This window comes from Dunckerocampus dactyliophorus, chromosome 7, assembly GCF_027744805.1.
Source record: "Dunckerocampus dactyliophorus isolate RoL2022-P2 chromosome 7, RoL_Ddac_1.1, whole genome shotgun sequence".
NCBI classification, from domain to species: Eukaryota; Metazoa; Chordata; class Actinopteri; order Syngnathiformes; family Syngnathidae; genus Dunckerocampus; species Dunckerocampus dactyliophorus.
Window position 1 is genome coordinate 31,252,294 of NC_072825.1, and position 17,421 is coordinate 31,269,714.

The 17,421-nt window shown below is 42.2% G+C and overlaps 1 protein-coding gene across 2 annotated transcripts in view; it reads right to left on the reverse strand.

The window, feature by feature from the left end:
- Positions 1 to 17,421, reverse strand: part of si:dkey-199f5.8 (beta-1,4-galactosyltransferase 3) — a 41,415-nt gene that overhangs the window by 13,377 nt on the left and 10,617 nt on the right. The window contains exons 2-4 of one of the 2 annotated variants that reach the window (XM_054781466.1): positions 15,031 to 15,105; positions 13,896 to 14,931; positions 5,814 to 6,049 (exon numbers count right to left, since the gene is read on the reverse strand). In XM_054781466.1, coding sequence (XP_054637441.1) covers positions 5,814 to 6,049; positions 13,896 to 14,169 — 510 coding nt within the window. In that variant the 5' untranslated portion in view covers positions 14,170 to 14,931; positions 15,031 to 15,105. Of the gene's footprint in view, positions 1 to 5,813; positions 6,050 to 13,895; positions 15,106 to 17,421 lie in introns of both variants that reach the window. The other variant, XM_054781465.1, reaches the window with a different exon arrangement.

Here is a 17,421-nt window from a genome sequence, read left to right on the forward strand (position 1 = left end):
GGCTGTGGTTGAGGCCCAGCTAGCGATGGTTGAGCCCCAGCTGGCTGTGGTTGAGGCCCAGCTAGCGATGGTTGAGCCCCAGCTGGCTGTGGTTTAGGCCCGTCTAGCGGTGGTTGAGGCCCAGCTAGCTGTGGTTGAAACCCGGCTAGCAAGGGTTGAGGCCCAGCTGGCTGTGGCTGAAGCCTGGCCTGCGATGGTTGAGGCTCAGCAGACAGTGGCTTAAGCCCGGCTAGCAATGGTTGAAGCCCAGCTGGCTGTGGCTGGAGCCCAGCTACCCATGCTTGGGGCCTTGTTAGTATTAGATGGTGAGATCCAGGTAGCAACAAAAGCAGCCTGGGTAGCAGTGGAAGTAACCCAGGGTCCAGGAAGGAGTTGGAATAGCTCCATTAACAGTGGATGTAGCCTAGCATCCCGATGGTTTATGTTCTGCTGTAATGGTCCTGGATTTGTTTCAACATCACCAGCAAGAAGCAGGATGACCAGAAGGTGTGCAACTCCCGAAAGTGGTTTAGAAGACTGAGACAGTTCATGTTTACCAGGGAGCGGCCTAGCATGGCCCTCATCCAGTATTCTTGTGAAGAGATGTTGGCTCACCTTTACTGGATAAATGACTTGGTCATCCTTTTTTCGTGGAAATGTTAGGCACAGCAACAAATAGAGAGCTATAAAAACAAGTAACAAATAAGATGATGGCAAAAGCCATCGTCCTTTAGGGCTTTTCAAGCGCTTTTGTGGCAAACACACAGGACCTGCCAACCTGTGTGACTGCTCCACGGCGGCCATCTTGTCGACACTCATTAAGCACTGTGCACCCTGCACTGACGAGGTGTTCAAGCGCACTGCGTTTTCAAGAATCTTCAATAAAAAAGGTAAAAGTGATGTTAAATGTTCGTTTATCCATTTCAATCATCATTTACGATTATTTCATTCTGTGTTCTGCATGTAAAACCGTAATCATTATCTATAAAATGTGTTTTGTGTTCATATTTATGGATGTCTGGAGGGGATTCATTGGATTGACATTATTTCCTATTAGGAAAATTGCTCTCTGTCTGACCTTTTGGGACGCATTAATAACACAAACAGAGGTTCCATTGTATTGCTAAATGAGTAGCTTTCTAATTTTTATATTAGACCTATTTGGATTGCAGGGTTTCCGCTGCATGTAACCGATTGTGCCTCAGACTGTCATGATAATAAATTTTGCTGGTTGATAATTGTGCTACAAATTATCGTCGATAATCGATATAATTTAAAACATTTTTTGAGGGCATCAATTGTTCACATGAGGTGTAATTCCCATTTGAACCACTAGATGGCACTCAAGTATAGTGTAGCTGTATGAGCCAGAAGTTGTCTGTTTGTATCTTGTTGGCCGAGTTCCAAGTGGTTGACAGTGAAAGACGTTCGCGATCAACCAGGTTGTATGGCATAAAATGTATGCGAGTGCAAATCATTTTACACGGTTTTGTTTATACAGTCAAACTTGTCTATAGCGGCCACTAGAGGGAGTCTGCAAAAGTGGCCGCTATAGACAGGTTGGCGTCCAGTTTGAATGTTGACCAGTAGAGGAAAAAAAAAAAAGAAAAAAAGGGAAAATAATAATAAAAATAATGTTGACCAGTAGAGGGCACTGCGGACTGCGGATAGAAGTTGTACAGCACTACTAGGCTTGTTATTATCATGGTTCATGGTTTTAATCCTGAACATGCATATGAGTCAAACAGTAGCACATCACATAGTACAATTCACAATTTTGCATGTCCAAAAAGGAGTAGGAAGAAGCAAAGCTTATTTAATCCTACCCCTCATCAGATTCACATCAGTTGCAATACATTTATTCACCTCTTGTTCTTCCAAGTGTACTTTGTAGGTCTACATGACAATGTAGTGCAATCATAGCCAAGGTTTTTACTTACTAAAAGGAAGCTACAGGCTTAATAATAACTGATAGAATATATCCACGACCCACAGAACAAAGCTGTGCTAGTAATGTCTTACGCTTGTTTTTAATATTTTACTTTTTATACGGCAGAGTGTCATTACAGCTTTAGTTCATCAGGAAGTGACGGGAAGTGACGGTGGGCGTCCCGAGCAGGAGAGCTAGGCTCAGTGCTAGCTGTGAGTTTGGAGAGAGTTGGGAAGTGTGTTTATGTTGGCGTGGATGTAAAGTCCTGCAGTGTTCTCCGCTGTTAATAAAGCCATTAAAGTGCATCGGCGACGTGAGTCTCTCCTTCCCCACAACAAGCGGCATTACAGTATTGACCAGTGCACACCAGGAAATAAACGGTGTCATTTCTTACAGGCATTGGCTGGACAGCTATGTAGTGGGGCTTGTTTAACCTTTGCCTTGTGGGCAAGCAGGAAGGAGAGACGATGCTGAGAGATGTGTGTGTGTTCTGAGCTGCTGTCTGGTGGCCGCGTTCAATAAATAAAGTTGGCAGAAGCAACAGGAGAAGTTTCCTTCTTTGCTTCGGAGCTGAATAACACTGACAAGTTAACAGACTAGTAGCGAACGGAAAAGAAGACGGCTTTGTTTGTGTTGAATACAGAAGATGAGGACTTTGATGGATTTGTGGATGAGGATTGATGAAAAATAACGTGAGTGCATTCTAAAATACTTCAATTAAGTACAACCCAACTCAGTTTTGCTCCCGCTGCCGCATGCATGCTAATATGTTTTTTTTTATTGTAGCGTCGCTGGGAGCACGTCCTGTTCCCAGCCTAATTTGCGGTAATGTTTTGGTGCAAATGCTCTTAAAGTTACATGTTTGACCAGGAAATAGCAAGCTCAAAAGAAGATGGCTTTTTTATGTGGAACAACTGACAGTTTGTGTGGATCTTGTGAATGATTGTGACTGAGCTAGGACTCAGTAATTAAAGTATACACACGACGGCTTCACTGATTGAAAAACTAAACTTTTTCGTGCATGAAGCTTCTACTTGAGTCGGTAATTTGGCCGCTATATGCGGTCAGATATTGACCAAGGGAGACAAAATGGGTGGCCGCTGGCCACGTTGGACAGGTGACTGTTATACACAGGGTCTATAACATGTACATTTGCTGCGGGGGATTTTTCAGTCGCCTCCATCAGTAGTTTTTTTTCCCCCCAGTTGGCAAAACTGTCCGTGTCGGTCAACGGTGTTCATGCGCTCAGCTTGTTCATCCTGCTGAAAACCAAAATATTCCCACACTTCTGTGCTTTTATTCGTGTTGGCGTGTGCTGCCTCACGAGGCTAACTGCTCGCACTCTGTATCCAGTCACTAGTAGCCGCGCCTCCACAAAGAGGCTGAATGAAAGGAGGGTTCACTCTCTCCATTCATTCCACTATAGAGCCGATGCGCACAGACACATGCAGAGTGAACCCTCTTGTCATCCAGCCTGTGTGGCACAGAGAGACGAGCAGATGAAACACACACGCACATGTCCATTTATTCAGGGCATCATAATTAGACCTTTTTTTTATTGTTCGATTAATCCATTTATCGATTATCATGAAAGGCCTCATTGTGGTGCACCGCCAGGGTAAAATTAAAGACGCCATTATTTTGAGACCATTTTTTCATTCATGTAATAATAATAATAATAATAATGGCATAATAATGCATATACACAAACTTGTATTTCACATTATAAATGGAATGTCAAGCGCTTTTAAATAAAATAAAACAAACAAGCAAAAAGATTTCAAAAAAACCCAAGAGCAAAAATTGCACTTCAATAAAAAGCACAACCAAAAACAACTAAAACACACACACACACACACACAATAAAAACACTAAATAAAATAGACTGTCAAATGTCTGTACTTGAATAAATAATGAACATTGGGTATAATTCCTCAACAGGAACATGAATTAATGAAGCTGTAGGGGTGATGCCTGCTGTTGTGTGGCATCAGGCAGGATGCAGTGGGACCAAATCATGCCAGGCCTGCTTCACGGGTGTAGGAAGTGACGGTGACAAGATACATAGATACTTTATTCATCTCCAAGATGATGCTTTAGATGTAAACACGACTTGATAAAGGTGTGAAAAAGTTGTGTGGGAGTGTGGTCAGTTCGCGCCAATGCGCACTTTGTGGTCATGAAATGCGTGCCAAGTGAGTAATTAATGTGTAAACAGTGCGCAAACTAATCTTCGGGGCTCAACAAACCCAGGCTTTGTGCTAACGATGCAACTCGACAAAACCTAACCTGGTCAACTTACCTTGTCAAGTCTGTTATTTTTTGTGCTGAGTACGCGTTCACATGAAAGGGGGCGTTTGACGTCATATTATTCTACTTCCGCTGAGAAGTGAAGCGATTCCAGACGGTGTATTTCATAAAAAAATGAGTACGTAATTATTATAGAGCATTATGAGGAGTTTCCAAAAGATTATGACCACTAAAAGCAACGCTGTCGCCACCAACAGAGTGACACTGATTTATTATACTAACTATACCCTATTAGTCTTTTCATTTATCAACTTTGACATTTTAACACTCAGTCATTAAAAAAAAAACAAAAAAAACATTGGAGCTTGTTGTATCTTGTTGTGACCACCGCGGTGACATCTGCGTCTGCTAACATTGGCCTAATTAGTAGCACTTCACATTGCATTTTATTCCTGGTGCTCGTGTGAGCATGTGTAGCATATTCCCTCATCTGAAAATCTATCTCGCTTATGTATGGATAACATCATCAAGGAATGCTCTTTTTTTCCATTTTTTTCCTCCATGTCCCCTCAGGAACCTCGTAGGTTCTCAATAAGTGGTGATACCATCTCCGAATTAGTTCAACAGTGGCACTTCCATAGCCCATTTTAAGCTGAAAGCCTGGACATAACCTGGTCCCGTTACCATGGTGATAGAACTGCTTTAAGAGAACTTCCTTCGCTGAACACGCAGGTCCGGCTTTCCACTCAACACACCTTGCTAACCCACTAAATTCGCTTCACAGAATACCCCCCTTCATGCTTTCAGGTGTGCCCATAAATGCATAAGCAAATGACACGCATCATCACCGCAGGTTGCGGGACAATGCCGAGGCAAAATGCGTGCAAGTGCAAACGCCGCTTTATTCCTCAGTTGCACCACTGTGTGTGTGCACCCCCCAGCGGACCCTGGGGCAAAGAGACAATGACTGACAGGAGGGTTCACTCGCTCCGTTCATTCCGCTATAGAACCAACGCGCTAAGGTGTTGAGACAGATGCACAGAGCACTCTTATCATCCAGCCTGTTTGGTTGAGAGAGAGAGAGAGGAGGAAAACCAACACGCATGCGCATGTCAATTTATCGAGGCCGGCAAAATGATCCAGTTCCTTTTTATTTACTGTGCGGTTTATTGATTATCGTGACAATCCCATATTGACGGACTGTCTTATTACTGTGACAGTGAAAAATTGCCTGTAAAATGTGGCGTCAATTGATGACTGCTTGTCGCTCTCTTTTCAGTCTCATTGCCGTCCCACTTTTCTAGCATGATTTCTGATTATCGTGAGAGGCTCAAGTTACACCAACCGCTTTATGAAGCTGCTGGATGTTGGCCACTCATCATACTTCAAATGCAGCTACTGCCATCTTGTGTAGTTAATACAAGACCATAGCAGGAGGCTGCCTACAGCCAAGCTATTTAGAGACCCCCGACAGTGATATGCTTTTGTAGACCATGCACCTGGTGACTAATGGGTTAACTGATTAGAGGCGTTAATAGGAGCTTTCTAGCAAAGACTACACAAAGCAAAGTGGACGATGACTCCATATTGCTTTTGGCCTTCCCGCGTCAATGTACCAAGCCAGCATTAGACATCAACAGAGTAAATGTCTGACCTGGTGGATGACGTAGATGCCGTAGTTGAGCTGCTGGCGCTGCAGGAAAGGATGCAGGTAGTAGAGCAGGAACCTGAGGTGGTGCTCGCGGTGCCGGTGAGGGATGATGATGGCCGTGCGGTGCCTCGCCTCGCAGTCGGGCGGCCGGTAGCGTCCGCCGCGCACCACAAGCGGATTCTTCCGCTGCACCTCAGCGAGGGTGAGTCCCGACGGGAAAGTGATGTGGATGGGCCCGCCTGTGTGCAAAAATCACCTGGTGAGGGTGCCAACTCAACTTGATCTAGAGAGAGATCAAGCCATAGCTTAGACATACGGTGACATAGATAGAGCTCTCCATGGATAGCTACGTACAGACGTACACACAAACACAAATATAGGCATTATCAACGCCAGGGGTGTCCAAACTTTTTCCACTGAGGGCCACAGAGTGAAAAATGAAAGGATGCAACTTTGCCACTTGGATATTTTGTAAATATGATAGTTATATTAGTTATATTTATTTCAAGAAAAGAGTGCACTTCAGCTTTGTCATATAGGTGACAAAGCTATTAGTATCAACTTTGCTCTTAATGAGCAAATGATACATAATGATTACGCACAATGACGAGCTGTACTCCTTTCAGGCTCGTACTTGGCAAAAATGGAGCGAGTATCCGGCTCATCCCTAATTTTGACTCTATTCTAATATTTTGGCTTTTCTCCCATAATACTGACTTTATTCTCATAATATTAAAACTTTATTCCCATAATATTTTGATTTTATTCTCATTTTGATTTTGACCCCATTTCTGCTGTTTTTTTTTTGCAACTTGTAACATCTTGTGACATTATTCTCGTAACATTACAACTTATTCCACAACCTAATTTTCCAAAAATGACAACTCCATTCATTGTTTACTTTTTGCCATAATATTACAACTTTGAATAAAATAACGTCTTTTTCTTTAATATTTCAATTTTATGCGACTAAAATGACATTACTTTTCCGTTATTCTCGCAAAATTAAAACTTTTTCTTCTTAATAACTTTTTTTCTCTTAACAATTTAATATTACACTAGTAAAATTTCTGTTTTCTTGTTAAATTTTAATTTCACAATGTGCCGCAGCCCAATAAAAAAAAAACACAAACAGCCACAGACCACAAATGGCCAAATGCTTAATCAATCGTCCCTGAAAACTAGATCAAGGTAAGTCATCAAGATACATACTGTAGGTAACTACTAGTTACAGCAGTTATTTGGACTTTTAAAAGCTGCGAGATGTCGACATCTCGCCTAGCTAGCTAACCAGGTCTGACGACGTGCTAACACGCCAGTTATGTGATTTTGGAATCAGGAGGAAATTCCAGCGTGCAGTCTCCTTGTTTCAACTCTTTGGTCAGACCCTCAAACTGGTCGGTGGTTGCAATTCCACTCCAACCGCAAAGGATGACAACATGAATGCTAACAGTCAGTAGGTTTACATGCACTTCAAAAAATAATAATAATTACTGCATGAATTGCCGTAAAACTAGCTTTTAAAACACGCATGTAAACACCATAATTGGAAACTAATTGTGTGTGCAACCTGCGTTGTGCACACACGCAAGCCTCCATGGAGGGATGTAACCCCCAATTAATTGGGGCAAGTGGGTCATGATTGTGTAGAAATTGCTAAATGTTCAACTGAGTCATTGCTGATAGCACAATGTGCTCGTAGATGTCCTTCTCATGCACATTTTCCTGCCAAGACACGGAGACAGTGTTGCCAGGTCTCGTGAGAGAAATAAGCAACCAACTCTCTGATAACAAGCCCAAAACAACAGGGAACTTGGGAATTTGTGAGCGACGTCACCAAAAAAAATTAGCCCAAAACCAAGACAAACAAAAAACAAGCCCAAAATAACAGGGAACTTGAGAATTTGTGAGCAATTTTACAAAAGTCAAGCCCAAAAGCATAGGAAACATGGGAATTTGTGAGGGACTTTACAAAAAACAAGCACAAAACCAAAAGGGAAACAAAAAAACATGCCCAAACCAACAGAGAACTTGAGAATTTGTGAGGAACTTTACAAAAAACAAGCCCAAACCAACAGGGAAATTGTGAATTTGTGGAACGTGGCCTATTATGAGTCTTCTTGATGCTTTTAGACTAGGTCATAGCAACCCTTGTACTGTGCCTATAATTAGACTTGTTAGAAAACCTAAACTCAGGAGAATGGTATATGTGTCTGGATGACTCATTGTGTTCTAAGTAAATCACTAGGCTGACTAGAAGAGCACTTGTGATTTATGAGCTGGCTGAACTCCATCCTTAAACAGCCAGAGAACACTGCAGTAAGACCTGGTTCTGGTAGGGCGTAGTTCTCCAGCCATGTATGCTGTCTTCGCTTTTGGTTTTTTTAGTGTCATTTTTCCCCATCTTGTTGTCACGCATGATACTCCCTTTCTGAGCAGCAGTCAATCATTTCATTAGCCTAACTTGGAACAAAAAACAAGCCCAAACAAAAAGGAACTCAGCAAAAAAACAAGGCCAAAGACTAGGCCTGTCACGATCACAAATTTTGCTGGTCGATAATTATTGGCGATAATCGATTTTATTGACATTTCTGATACAATTTTTTCATTATAATTATTGTCATGAGGTGTAATTCACATTTCAACCACTAGATGGTACTCAAGTATAGTGTACCTGTGTGAGCCACATTAGCTGCCTGGACCCTGTCTCTGTTCAGTAAAAAACACTCCAAGACAATTTATACTGTCTATCAACTATTTCTAAAATTTCTCAAAATGTTGGCTTTTCAATTGAAAGATTGCTTTTTTTTTGCAATGTAGCAAGCAACCCTCATCATCAACCTTGTTTCCTTTCAATTGTTCAATTAATCGATTATCCTCACAGGCCTAGCAAAAACACAGAAAACTTTGCAATATGTGAGCAACTTCACAAAAAACAAGCCCAAACCAACAGACAACTTGAGAATTATGTGAGCGATTTACAAAAAACAAACAGGGAAAGAAAAAAAACAGCCCAAACAAAGAACTTGAGAATTTTACAAAAACAAGCCCAAAACAGAGAACCATGGGAATTTGTGAGCAACTTTACAAAAAACAAGCCCAAACAAAAAAAAATAATTGGCAATTTTTGACTGACTTTATAAAAAAGAAACCCGAAAACCAACAGGAAAAGAAAAAAAAAACAGCCCAAATAGAGAACTTGAGAATTTGTGAGCGACTTTACAAAAAACAAGCCCAAAACCAAAAGAAAACTAGGCAATTTGTGACTTTACAAAAAAACAGGGAACTTGGGATCTTACAAGAAATGTCTAAAAAAAAAAGAAGAAGCCCAGAGTCACTTTTAACAAGTGACCTGGCATCGCTGGCCAAAATGCTTTGTTTATATGTGACGTATCAGGTCAACCGGAAAAGCCAAACATTTACCCGCGCTGAAAGGAGCACAAGCACCATCTTGTGTTTTGGGAGCCACACGGCCAATAATGGCAGTGGAGATGGTGCGTATAAACAGGGACGGCACACTGAGGTGTGACAAATGGAGAAACCAAATCATTTCAGTAATCGGACGTTACAGCCTGCAGCACAGGGCGAAGCAAAAATTCAGACTCTGCACGCTGTAGAAGACAATGCAAACTGGATCAAGTTGTCAAAGGTTGTGTGTGACAACGGCACAGTTAGAAACGAGCACACATTCAACCCAAGATACCAAAGTATTTTTATCTAATGACAACTGCAATTCATTTCTGGTAGGGGTGTGACCATCACCAGGCACGCACCTCACGGGACGAGATTGGGTCCACGAGAATGAGCTGAGGCGAGATTTGAACATTCATTTTAAGAAAAGTACAATTTAAAAAATGACTGGACAAACAAGCTTTTTGTTTAACCCCGTCACAAAACCGTGCAGGTGTGTTTTGAAATGTTTATTGTCCCACAAATAGACGCTAAACAATATTGTTGTCAACATGTTTTGAGACAAAATCAAGCACTGTTATGATAATAAATCAATAATAATGTTGAGAAGCAGGACTTTCGTGCTTTGTTGCGCACTTTGAAACCGTTTTGAACCGAGATCCAACGTTATTTCACCGACACTGCAATTGTGAATAAGGGCAGCCTAGTTTTTTTTGGTTATTCCTAATATACTGATGTCTGTAAGCATTATTCTTGTATGAGCGCCGCTTGTACAGAAATCTACATTTTGTATGAAAGCTGTGTTTTGTTTTGCTATCCAGCAAAAATATTATTTTGTCAGAGATTCTACGCTCAGGATTTTAGTTTGAATTCAGAAGTCTATTATTTATTTGTGAATAATGGCGGATTTGTTATGTTGGTTACTCAGAATATGCTGAAGTTTGTTCATTGTATACATGCTGCTACTGGTGCACTTGACTCTTCCTGCTGGTTGTGTGCAATGGCAAATATGTTGGTAGATGGAACCTTCCAACGATTCTAAGATCATGGAAGTCAGTTCATCTGTTTCATGTTCATTTTCATTGTGGGTCATTACAAATATGCTTTGTTTTAGTAGCACACAGTGAGTAAAAAGAAATGACATAGAAAAAAAATTCTGCATTAAAAAATTGGCAAACTATTGGTCATAAAAAAATAATGCATCGAGATGCAGCGCTAATCGTTTCATCATCGCATCGCAGGCCTCTGAATCGTAATCGCATCGAATCGTGGGGTGGCCTGAGATTCTCTCTAATTGATACCGTCTGTCGAACATTTGCAGCATTTCTTGAAATGCTGGCTCTTCAACAGGGGTGTCAGCGTTAATAGTCCCAACTTTAAGAATGCACTAGCTCACTGTTTTGTCTTATCTACTCATCTTTGTCTATTTATGTCAAGGGCTGTCCAGCTGTCCTTTGATATTAATAATGTATTCAAAAAAACAAATACATTACGGCTGTCACAAGATCTTGTGAGATTAAAACATGACAAGATTTCTCATTCAGAAAAAAAAGTGTCTCGTGGGCACTAGGCCTGTTATGATAATAAATTCATCACACAATAAATGAAAATGTAGTGGATAATCAATACATTGCCATGTGCATGCGAGTCGGTTTTCCTCGTCTCTCGCCTCCAAACAGGCAGGGAGAGTTCACTCTGTGTCGTTTTCAGCACCTTGGCGAGTTTTTCCCCATACAACAACAGCATGAACAGAGTGAGCCCTGTTGTCAGTCATACAGTCTCTTTGTCTCGGTGGGTGGAGGCGGGGCCGCTAACTAGCATACACACAGAGTGCAGCAGAGTGCAACGTAGTAGAAATTATATTAGTAGACTGCAATATATTGTCATATATTTTTTCATCATACTTACCCTTAAAGTAAGGTTAAAATTTCATCTTGTAGACCCAATGTCGTGTACCATCTCGACCTTGTGACGCCAATACTATACACATATTTAAAGACAAATCTTTATGTTTTTAATTTGTTTTTAGGATCAACATTTTAGCTTTTTCTATTTACATCATGGCTTTTTGCTCTACTTGTCCACTTTTGATTGGCTTCTGTCTCCCTGAGACATTTTTCTCCAAACGAGAAATCTCATCACATTTTAATCTCACCGCTAATTTGTAGTGGAAAAACCCCCAACATGTAACCAATAATCATGACCGATTGTGTTGGCCAGGGGTGTCCAAACTTTTTCCAGCGGGGGATGCTACATGGGGGCCACTTTGCCAAGCAAATGAGCATAAATCTAATACAATATTTCATTAATAGTGAATTTTTTTCATTTTTACAATATCCCAAAGGCCCACAGGCTGCACTTTTGACAGCAGTGGTGCAAACGCTCTCTACAGTAGAAAGACTCATAGATGCATACATCATAACCATTTGATAGCAAACATCTTTATAAGACTGTCATGCTAACATATAGGAATGTTGCAACACCTGACACAATATCATGTCTTCCAAACCTGTTTGAGAACATGTTTTTAATCAAAATGATAAGGCTTGTTCACGACTACATGTGACAGAATGCCTGAAGCAAAGTCATTCCACTGCCATATAAGGATTCTAGGTGTACACTTCGGCTACATGACATGGCTGGGGGGCAGCTGCAGCTTGAATCTCTGCAGGGGGGTTCCCTTGGGGAACACCTGCTGAGTCACACGGAGCACACTTTGTGGTGTAGTAAAGTGAAGTGGTGCACCAGATGAGCGTTTGATGGAGTATCGAGAGGATTTGAATTGCCTCCACGCTTTAAATTTTCCACAAATGACAACTTTATTTGTTGTTTGGTTTGTTTCTTGATAAAAATGCCATCTTTTTTATTACATCTCATAATATTATGTTAGAGATGGCTAAAATTAAACAATAGACGCACTGTAGAATTAAACAATCCAAGTGTACTGTTGCTTGAACTTTATGCAGACAGGTTGCTTAAACCTTATCAGCATGCACGTGTAGAAGGCACACACTCATTCCCTCGACTGACATGAGCCAGAACCAGTTAGATGCTGACACGTAGCCACACACCACTGATCCACGTAGTGGAGCGGTACCACCCCTGCGAGGGTGGGACCCAAGAACAGCATAATAGAGTCTGCACTTTTTAGTTCAAGACTTCTTCCTTCTCCCATGGGATGGACTGAAGTCCAGTGCTGGGCTTCCAGACAATTGCTTCACTACAGATTGAACATACATCTCGGGATGAACGAACTCGTAAAATGAACGTAAAATGATGACTTTTTCCTGTTAGATTACAACTTTTTCCTCTTAATATTTGGACTTTATTCTTGCAAAATTGTTGCTTATTTTTCCAGTTTTGCTGGGTTTTTTTTTCAAGATTTCTTGGTAAATTATATATTTTTTAATGTGCCGCGGGCCAATAACAACTAAAATGGCCTGCGGGCCGCACTTTGACCACCCCTGTTCTAACAGCAATATATGTTCCGAGAGCCTGTTTAGCACCAAACATGTTAAAAATCTATCAACTACCTCACTTGTTGGCTCCACTTTAAAAAGGCACACAATCACTCGCTTTTGAAGTTGCGGCTTTCCCAAGATGCTTAAGGGAAACACCTCCTTCCTCGTGGACATGATAGCGCCTGTGACTCGGCCCTACTTAGAGGGGTACACCTCGTGTACGTACACCCATCATTTCACAGAGGACAGCTATGTAAATTTAAAAAAGGGGACACAAAGCAGGCTTCGCTACACATCTTGAAATAAACCAACCAACTATCCGCCTGTCAGCTACAGAGATGGGAGACTAAGTTTGATCATTTAGTTTTTCTTCACCGAATAGGCTGACCTAGCATGATGATTCTGTTAACTTTGCCTGCTTGGGGAACCTCACTTCATTGATAACCAAACAACAATTGGAACACGTACAACAAACACACAGGATGGTCTCTAGGCTTGTCACGATAATCGATCATAATCAAAAAAAATCTTTGTCTGTGTAGCACACAAGCTGGGTGACAAGAGGGTTCACTTTGCATCTGTCTGAGCTTATTGTTTCTATCGTGGAATGAACGGAGAGTGAAGTGTCCTCTCATTCGGCCTCTTTGTGGAGGCGGGACTTCTAGGGAGTGGATACAGAGTGCTCAGAGTGCTAGCAGCAAGCTCGCAGCGTGAGAATGCATACGCTAACATGAATGAAGGCACAGAAGAGATGGTTTCTAAGATGAACACAACAGTCCCAGTGTGGGAATATTTCAGAATACAGAATGAACAATGTGAGCGCATTCAAAAGTAGTGACGAGGAAGAAGCGGAACACGACCGACATGCATGCACACTTGAAACACAACCATTCTTGTCACTTTTCCCAACTGGGTAAAAAAAACTGGAAGTGCAGCAGAGCCTTCGCCAACGCTTACTGAGGTGTTTGGTCAGCAAAGTAAATACAAACAAAATAGGGCAAAATGGTGCGCACTCGCAGACAGTGTCGCTCGCTACATTGCAAAAGAAATGCAACCATTCGATACGGTCATATGGCATACATTTTATGCCACATAAGTAACAAAAAAAAGTCAAAAAAAATGTTGGTAATATCAATTATCGATGATCATTTGTAGCTTAATTATCGACCTGAAGAATTTGCTATCGTGACAGGCCTAATCGTCTCACACTCACCTATGAGAGGGGAGGTCTTGGGGCAGTAGAAAACCACCTCTCCACTGTTCTGACCTTTGGACAGTTGGGAGAGGTTAGCATACACGTCGCCTCCAGGCACGTGGGATGTGGTGTGGTTTCGACCAGGTGTCCCTGTGCCCTCCAACTTGCGGAAGATGCGTATGAAGTAGGTGACCCTCTTCTGGTAGCCCTCCCGGGACAGCAGCGCCATGACTACCAGCTGGATGCCCAGGAACATGAACAGGTAGCGCCATTTGGACTGCAACTTCACCATGGCGACGGGCAGGCCGAGGCTATGTGGAAAGTCTGAGTTCAGATGAAGAGTGGGGTGGGTTGCGGAGAGGAATTTGCTTTGCGTACAAAACTGAGATGAAGATTGTCAGCTATCTGTTTACCGGACACTTGTGGCATGCACATTTAACGTCGCTGAAGTATTATTACTTATATGCGAGTACAAAAGTGAAACCAAAATAAAGGCACTTTTGGTAGCTTTCAATCCCAGAGACCACCAAAAAGACGACTAATAGCAAATATATTCAAAAGTTAAAAAAAAAATTAAAAACGCTGAAGTACTCTCCTCCGTGTTCACTGCATTGCTTTGCTGCACGTTAGGTGTGTTTCAAATATTTCCCCAAGTTGACTTTTGGTACGATCTTCGACTGGTGATAGGAGGCGTTGCCGGTGCCACATCATGCGCTTTCACTTCCCCGTGGATTCCATTTGTCTCCCCGCAAAGCGCATTCTCCTGAGGTCCGATGGCGTGTGTCCTTCTGCCTTTGTGAGAGCTTCACACCGCCTCCTGTGCTCCCTCGCGTCGCCTCCTGAGGGAGGCTCCGGCAGCAGCAGCAACAACAATAACAGTGGCCATCACAAAAGCTTCACTTTGCAGGATTACACAGCCTCCCACCCGCCGCTCGTTGCCTGACTGCTTGTGGAGGCAGGGCGAGTGGTCTGGGACCGGCGTGGGAGGAGGAGTGGCTCTGTGTGGGTGGGTGAGTGACTGTATTTGCTAGCGGGAGGGCTTCTGTGGAGCGTCCTGCAAGGGAGTGGGGGAGGGGATGGGGGAAAAGGAAGAAGAGCGTCGATACCCTCTGCTATTGTCCCATCGTGACTGAACACACAACGTTAGACCCACTCCCTGGTGGCTTGGTGGATAGCGGGAACTGGTCCTACTGGATGGACAGGAACTGGGATGGTCTCTCTCACACGGCTGTGGAAGACAAAATACAGAAAATGGGGAAGGGTCTGGTGTGTTTACAGTACAGTACATGGTGCTGTTGGCTATTCAGGACAGTACAGCGCAACCTCCAAAGTCCAAACCTCCAGTGCAATACTTTGGACACAAACCAAACTTTTGTGGAAATATATGCCTCTAAAGTCAAAAGGTACATTTTTGAGCGAGCTGAACAAGTTCACTCCCCCCCCCCCCTTTTTTTAGTACCATTACAGAAGGGTGCCTGTGATGGCATACAAAGCAAACATGCTGATAACAACAGAATAGGAAATGTCAGCAATAGTGATGCATGATATCTTATTTTCCAAACCGATACCTTTGTACTTCTCAAGACCGATATGGTACTAATATTGGTATTATCAATCCAATTGCTAATGGTAGGTTTTCATGGCCAATTAATCTAAATATGTAAATCAAATAAATGCAGGACTAATATTTATGGTGTAAATCACAATATGGGGGGGGATCTATGGTGCTTGGAGGAGGTCTGTGTTCTCCGGTTGCTTTTCTAGTTTAAATTTAGATTCAAGTGTAGTTTGTGCACACCTGGACGTAAGAGGGACTGGAACAAATTAGGATTTGACCAACTGTACCTGTTGATTTGTCCTAATCAAACATCATCACATTACTACTACCACCACATCTAGGCCTGTCACAATAACATTTAGCTGGTCGATAATTGTGCTACAAATGATTGTTTGAGACCATTTTTCATTTTTTGTCATGAGGTGTAGTTCACATTTGAACAACTAGATGGTACTCAAGTACAGCATACGGTGTACCTGTGTGAGACATTAGCTTGACACAGAAGTTTCCTGTATGTATGTTTTTGCAAAGTAGCCAGCGACACAGTCTGTGAGCTTGCACCATTTTGCACTGTTTTGTTTCTATATGCTGACCAAACGCCTCAGTAAGTGTCGGGACGGAGGTTCTGCTGTCCGAGGCACCTCCATCGGTAGTTGAGAAAACTGTCCGTGTCGGTCGTCGGTGTTCATGTGCTCACCGTGTTCATTCGCTCAATCGGATTTAAATAAAGGCAAAAATACGTCAAAATTCCAAACATCGGGCCACCAGTAGAAATACCACACCTGTCATGATGATCATCAGGTTCAGCAACAAACATCCCAAAACAGCATTACTGAAACAGACATGTTTAAAAGCGTCTACAAAACGCAACGCTGACGTCGCCATGAAAGCAGAAGAAAATTCAAGGCGCCTGGAGCGCCACCTGCAGATAAAATATGACGCATGTATGAAACGTGCAGCTGTCAAAATTATGGCGATCTCACTCAACATTTTTTTTTTTAAGATTTCCAGCAGAATGTTGCTCTCCCGTGTACTACACAAACAATGAGCAATTGTGGGCAGAGCCAACAAACAGATTGTGTTTGTTTACACGGGGGCCGCACAGCACAGTTGAACAAGCCTGACTAATGGGACCCGTGCAGATGCTCCCGCATGGACGAGCCCGGGTGATGGATAAACTCATCGGTTCGCACGTTCGCGGACCTCGTCTAACCTCCTCCGCCCCGGTAGCGTCTGGCAGCTTTAGCTAACGCGCTGCTGGTTACGCATCAATTAGTGCTCGTTAAAAGGAGGCAGCTTCAGGCAAGTAATCCTAATCCCACTCAATCTTGTCTGGAGAGAAAGGCAACAGCAAACGATACAAGAAGTGGCTCTTCAACCGGCGGCAAATGGCAAAAATACGGCACAAGGACGACATCAGACTGGCCTGTGACCGCAGATCAAACACCAAACATTTCCGCGCTAGATTCCAAAAAACAGCAGGGACACCTGATGAACAACATCATTTTAGGAGCATAAAGTTGAAATGCTAAACAAATTATGTTATTTCTGGGAAAATTAGGTTGCAGAAGAAGTTCATGTTACAAGAATGACGTCAGAATATTATGGGAATAAAGTTATAATTCCGAGTAGAAAATTTACAAGAAGTTGAAATAGTTGGAAAATTTAAAAAAATAAAAAAAAAACCAGCAGAAATGAAAAAAGATGTAATTTTACAAGAATAAAGTAAAAATATTGTGTGTCATTTTAGTAGCACAGATGCTGCAGATATTTTGCAGGTTGCAGAAGAAGTTGTAATGTTACGATAAATTTTGCTGGCGGATATTGCGCTACTAATTATCGTTGATATTTGATATTATTGGCAACAGTAATTATTTTCATGAGGTATAATTCACAATTGAACCGCTAGATGGTACTCAAGTATAGTGTACAGTGAACCTGTGTGGGAAATTAGCTTGACAAATAAGTTCTGTAAACGAAACCTAT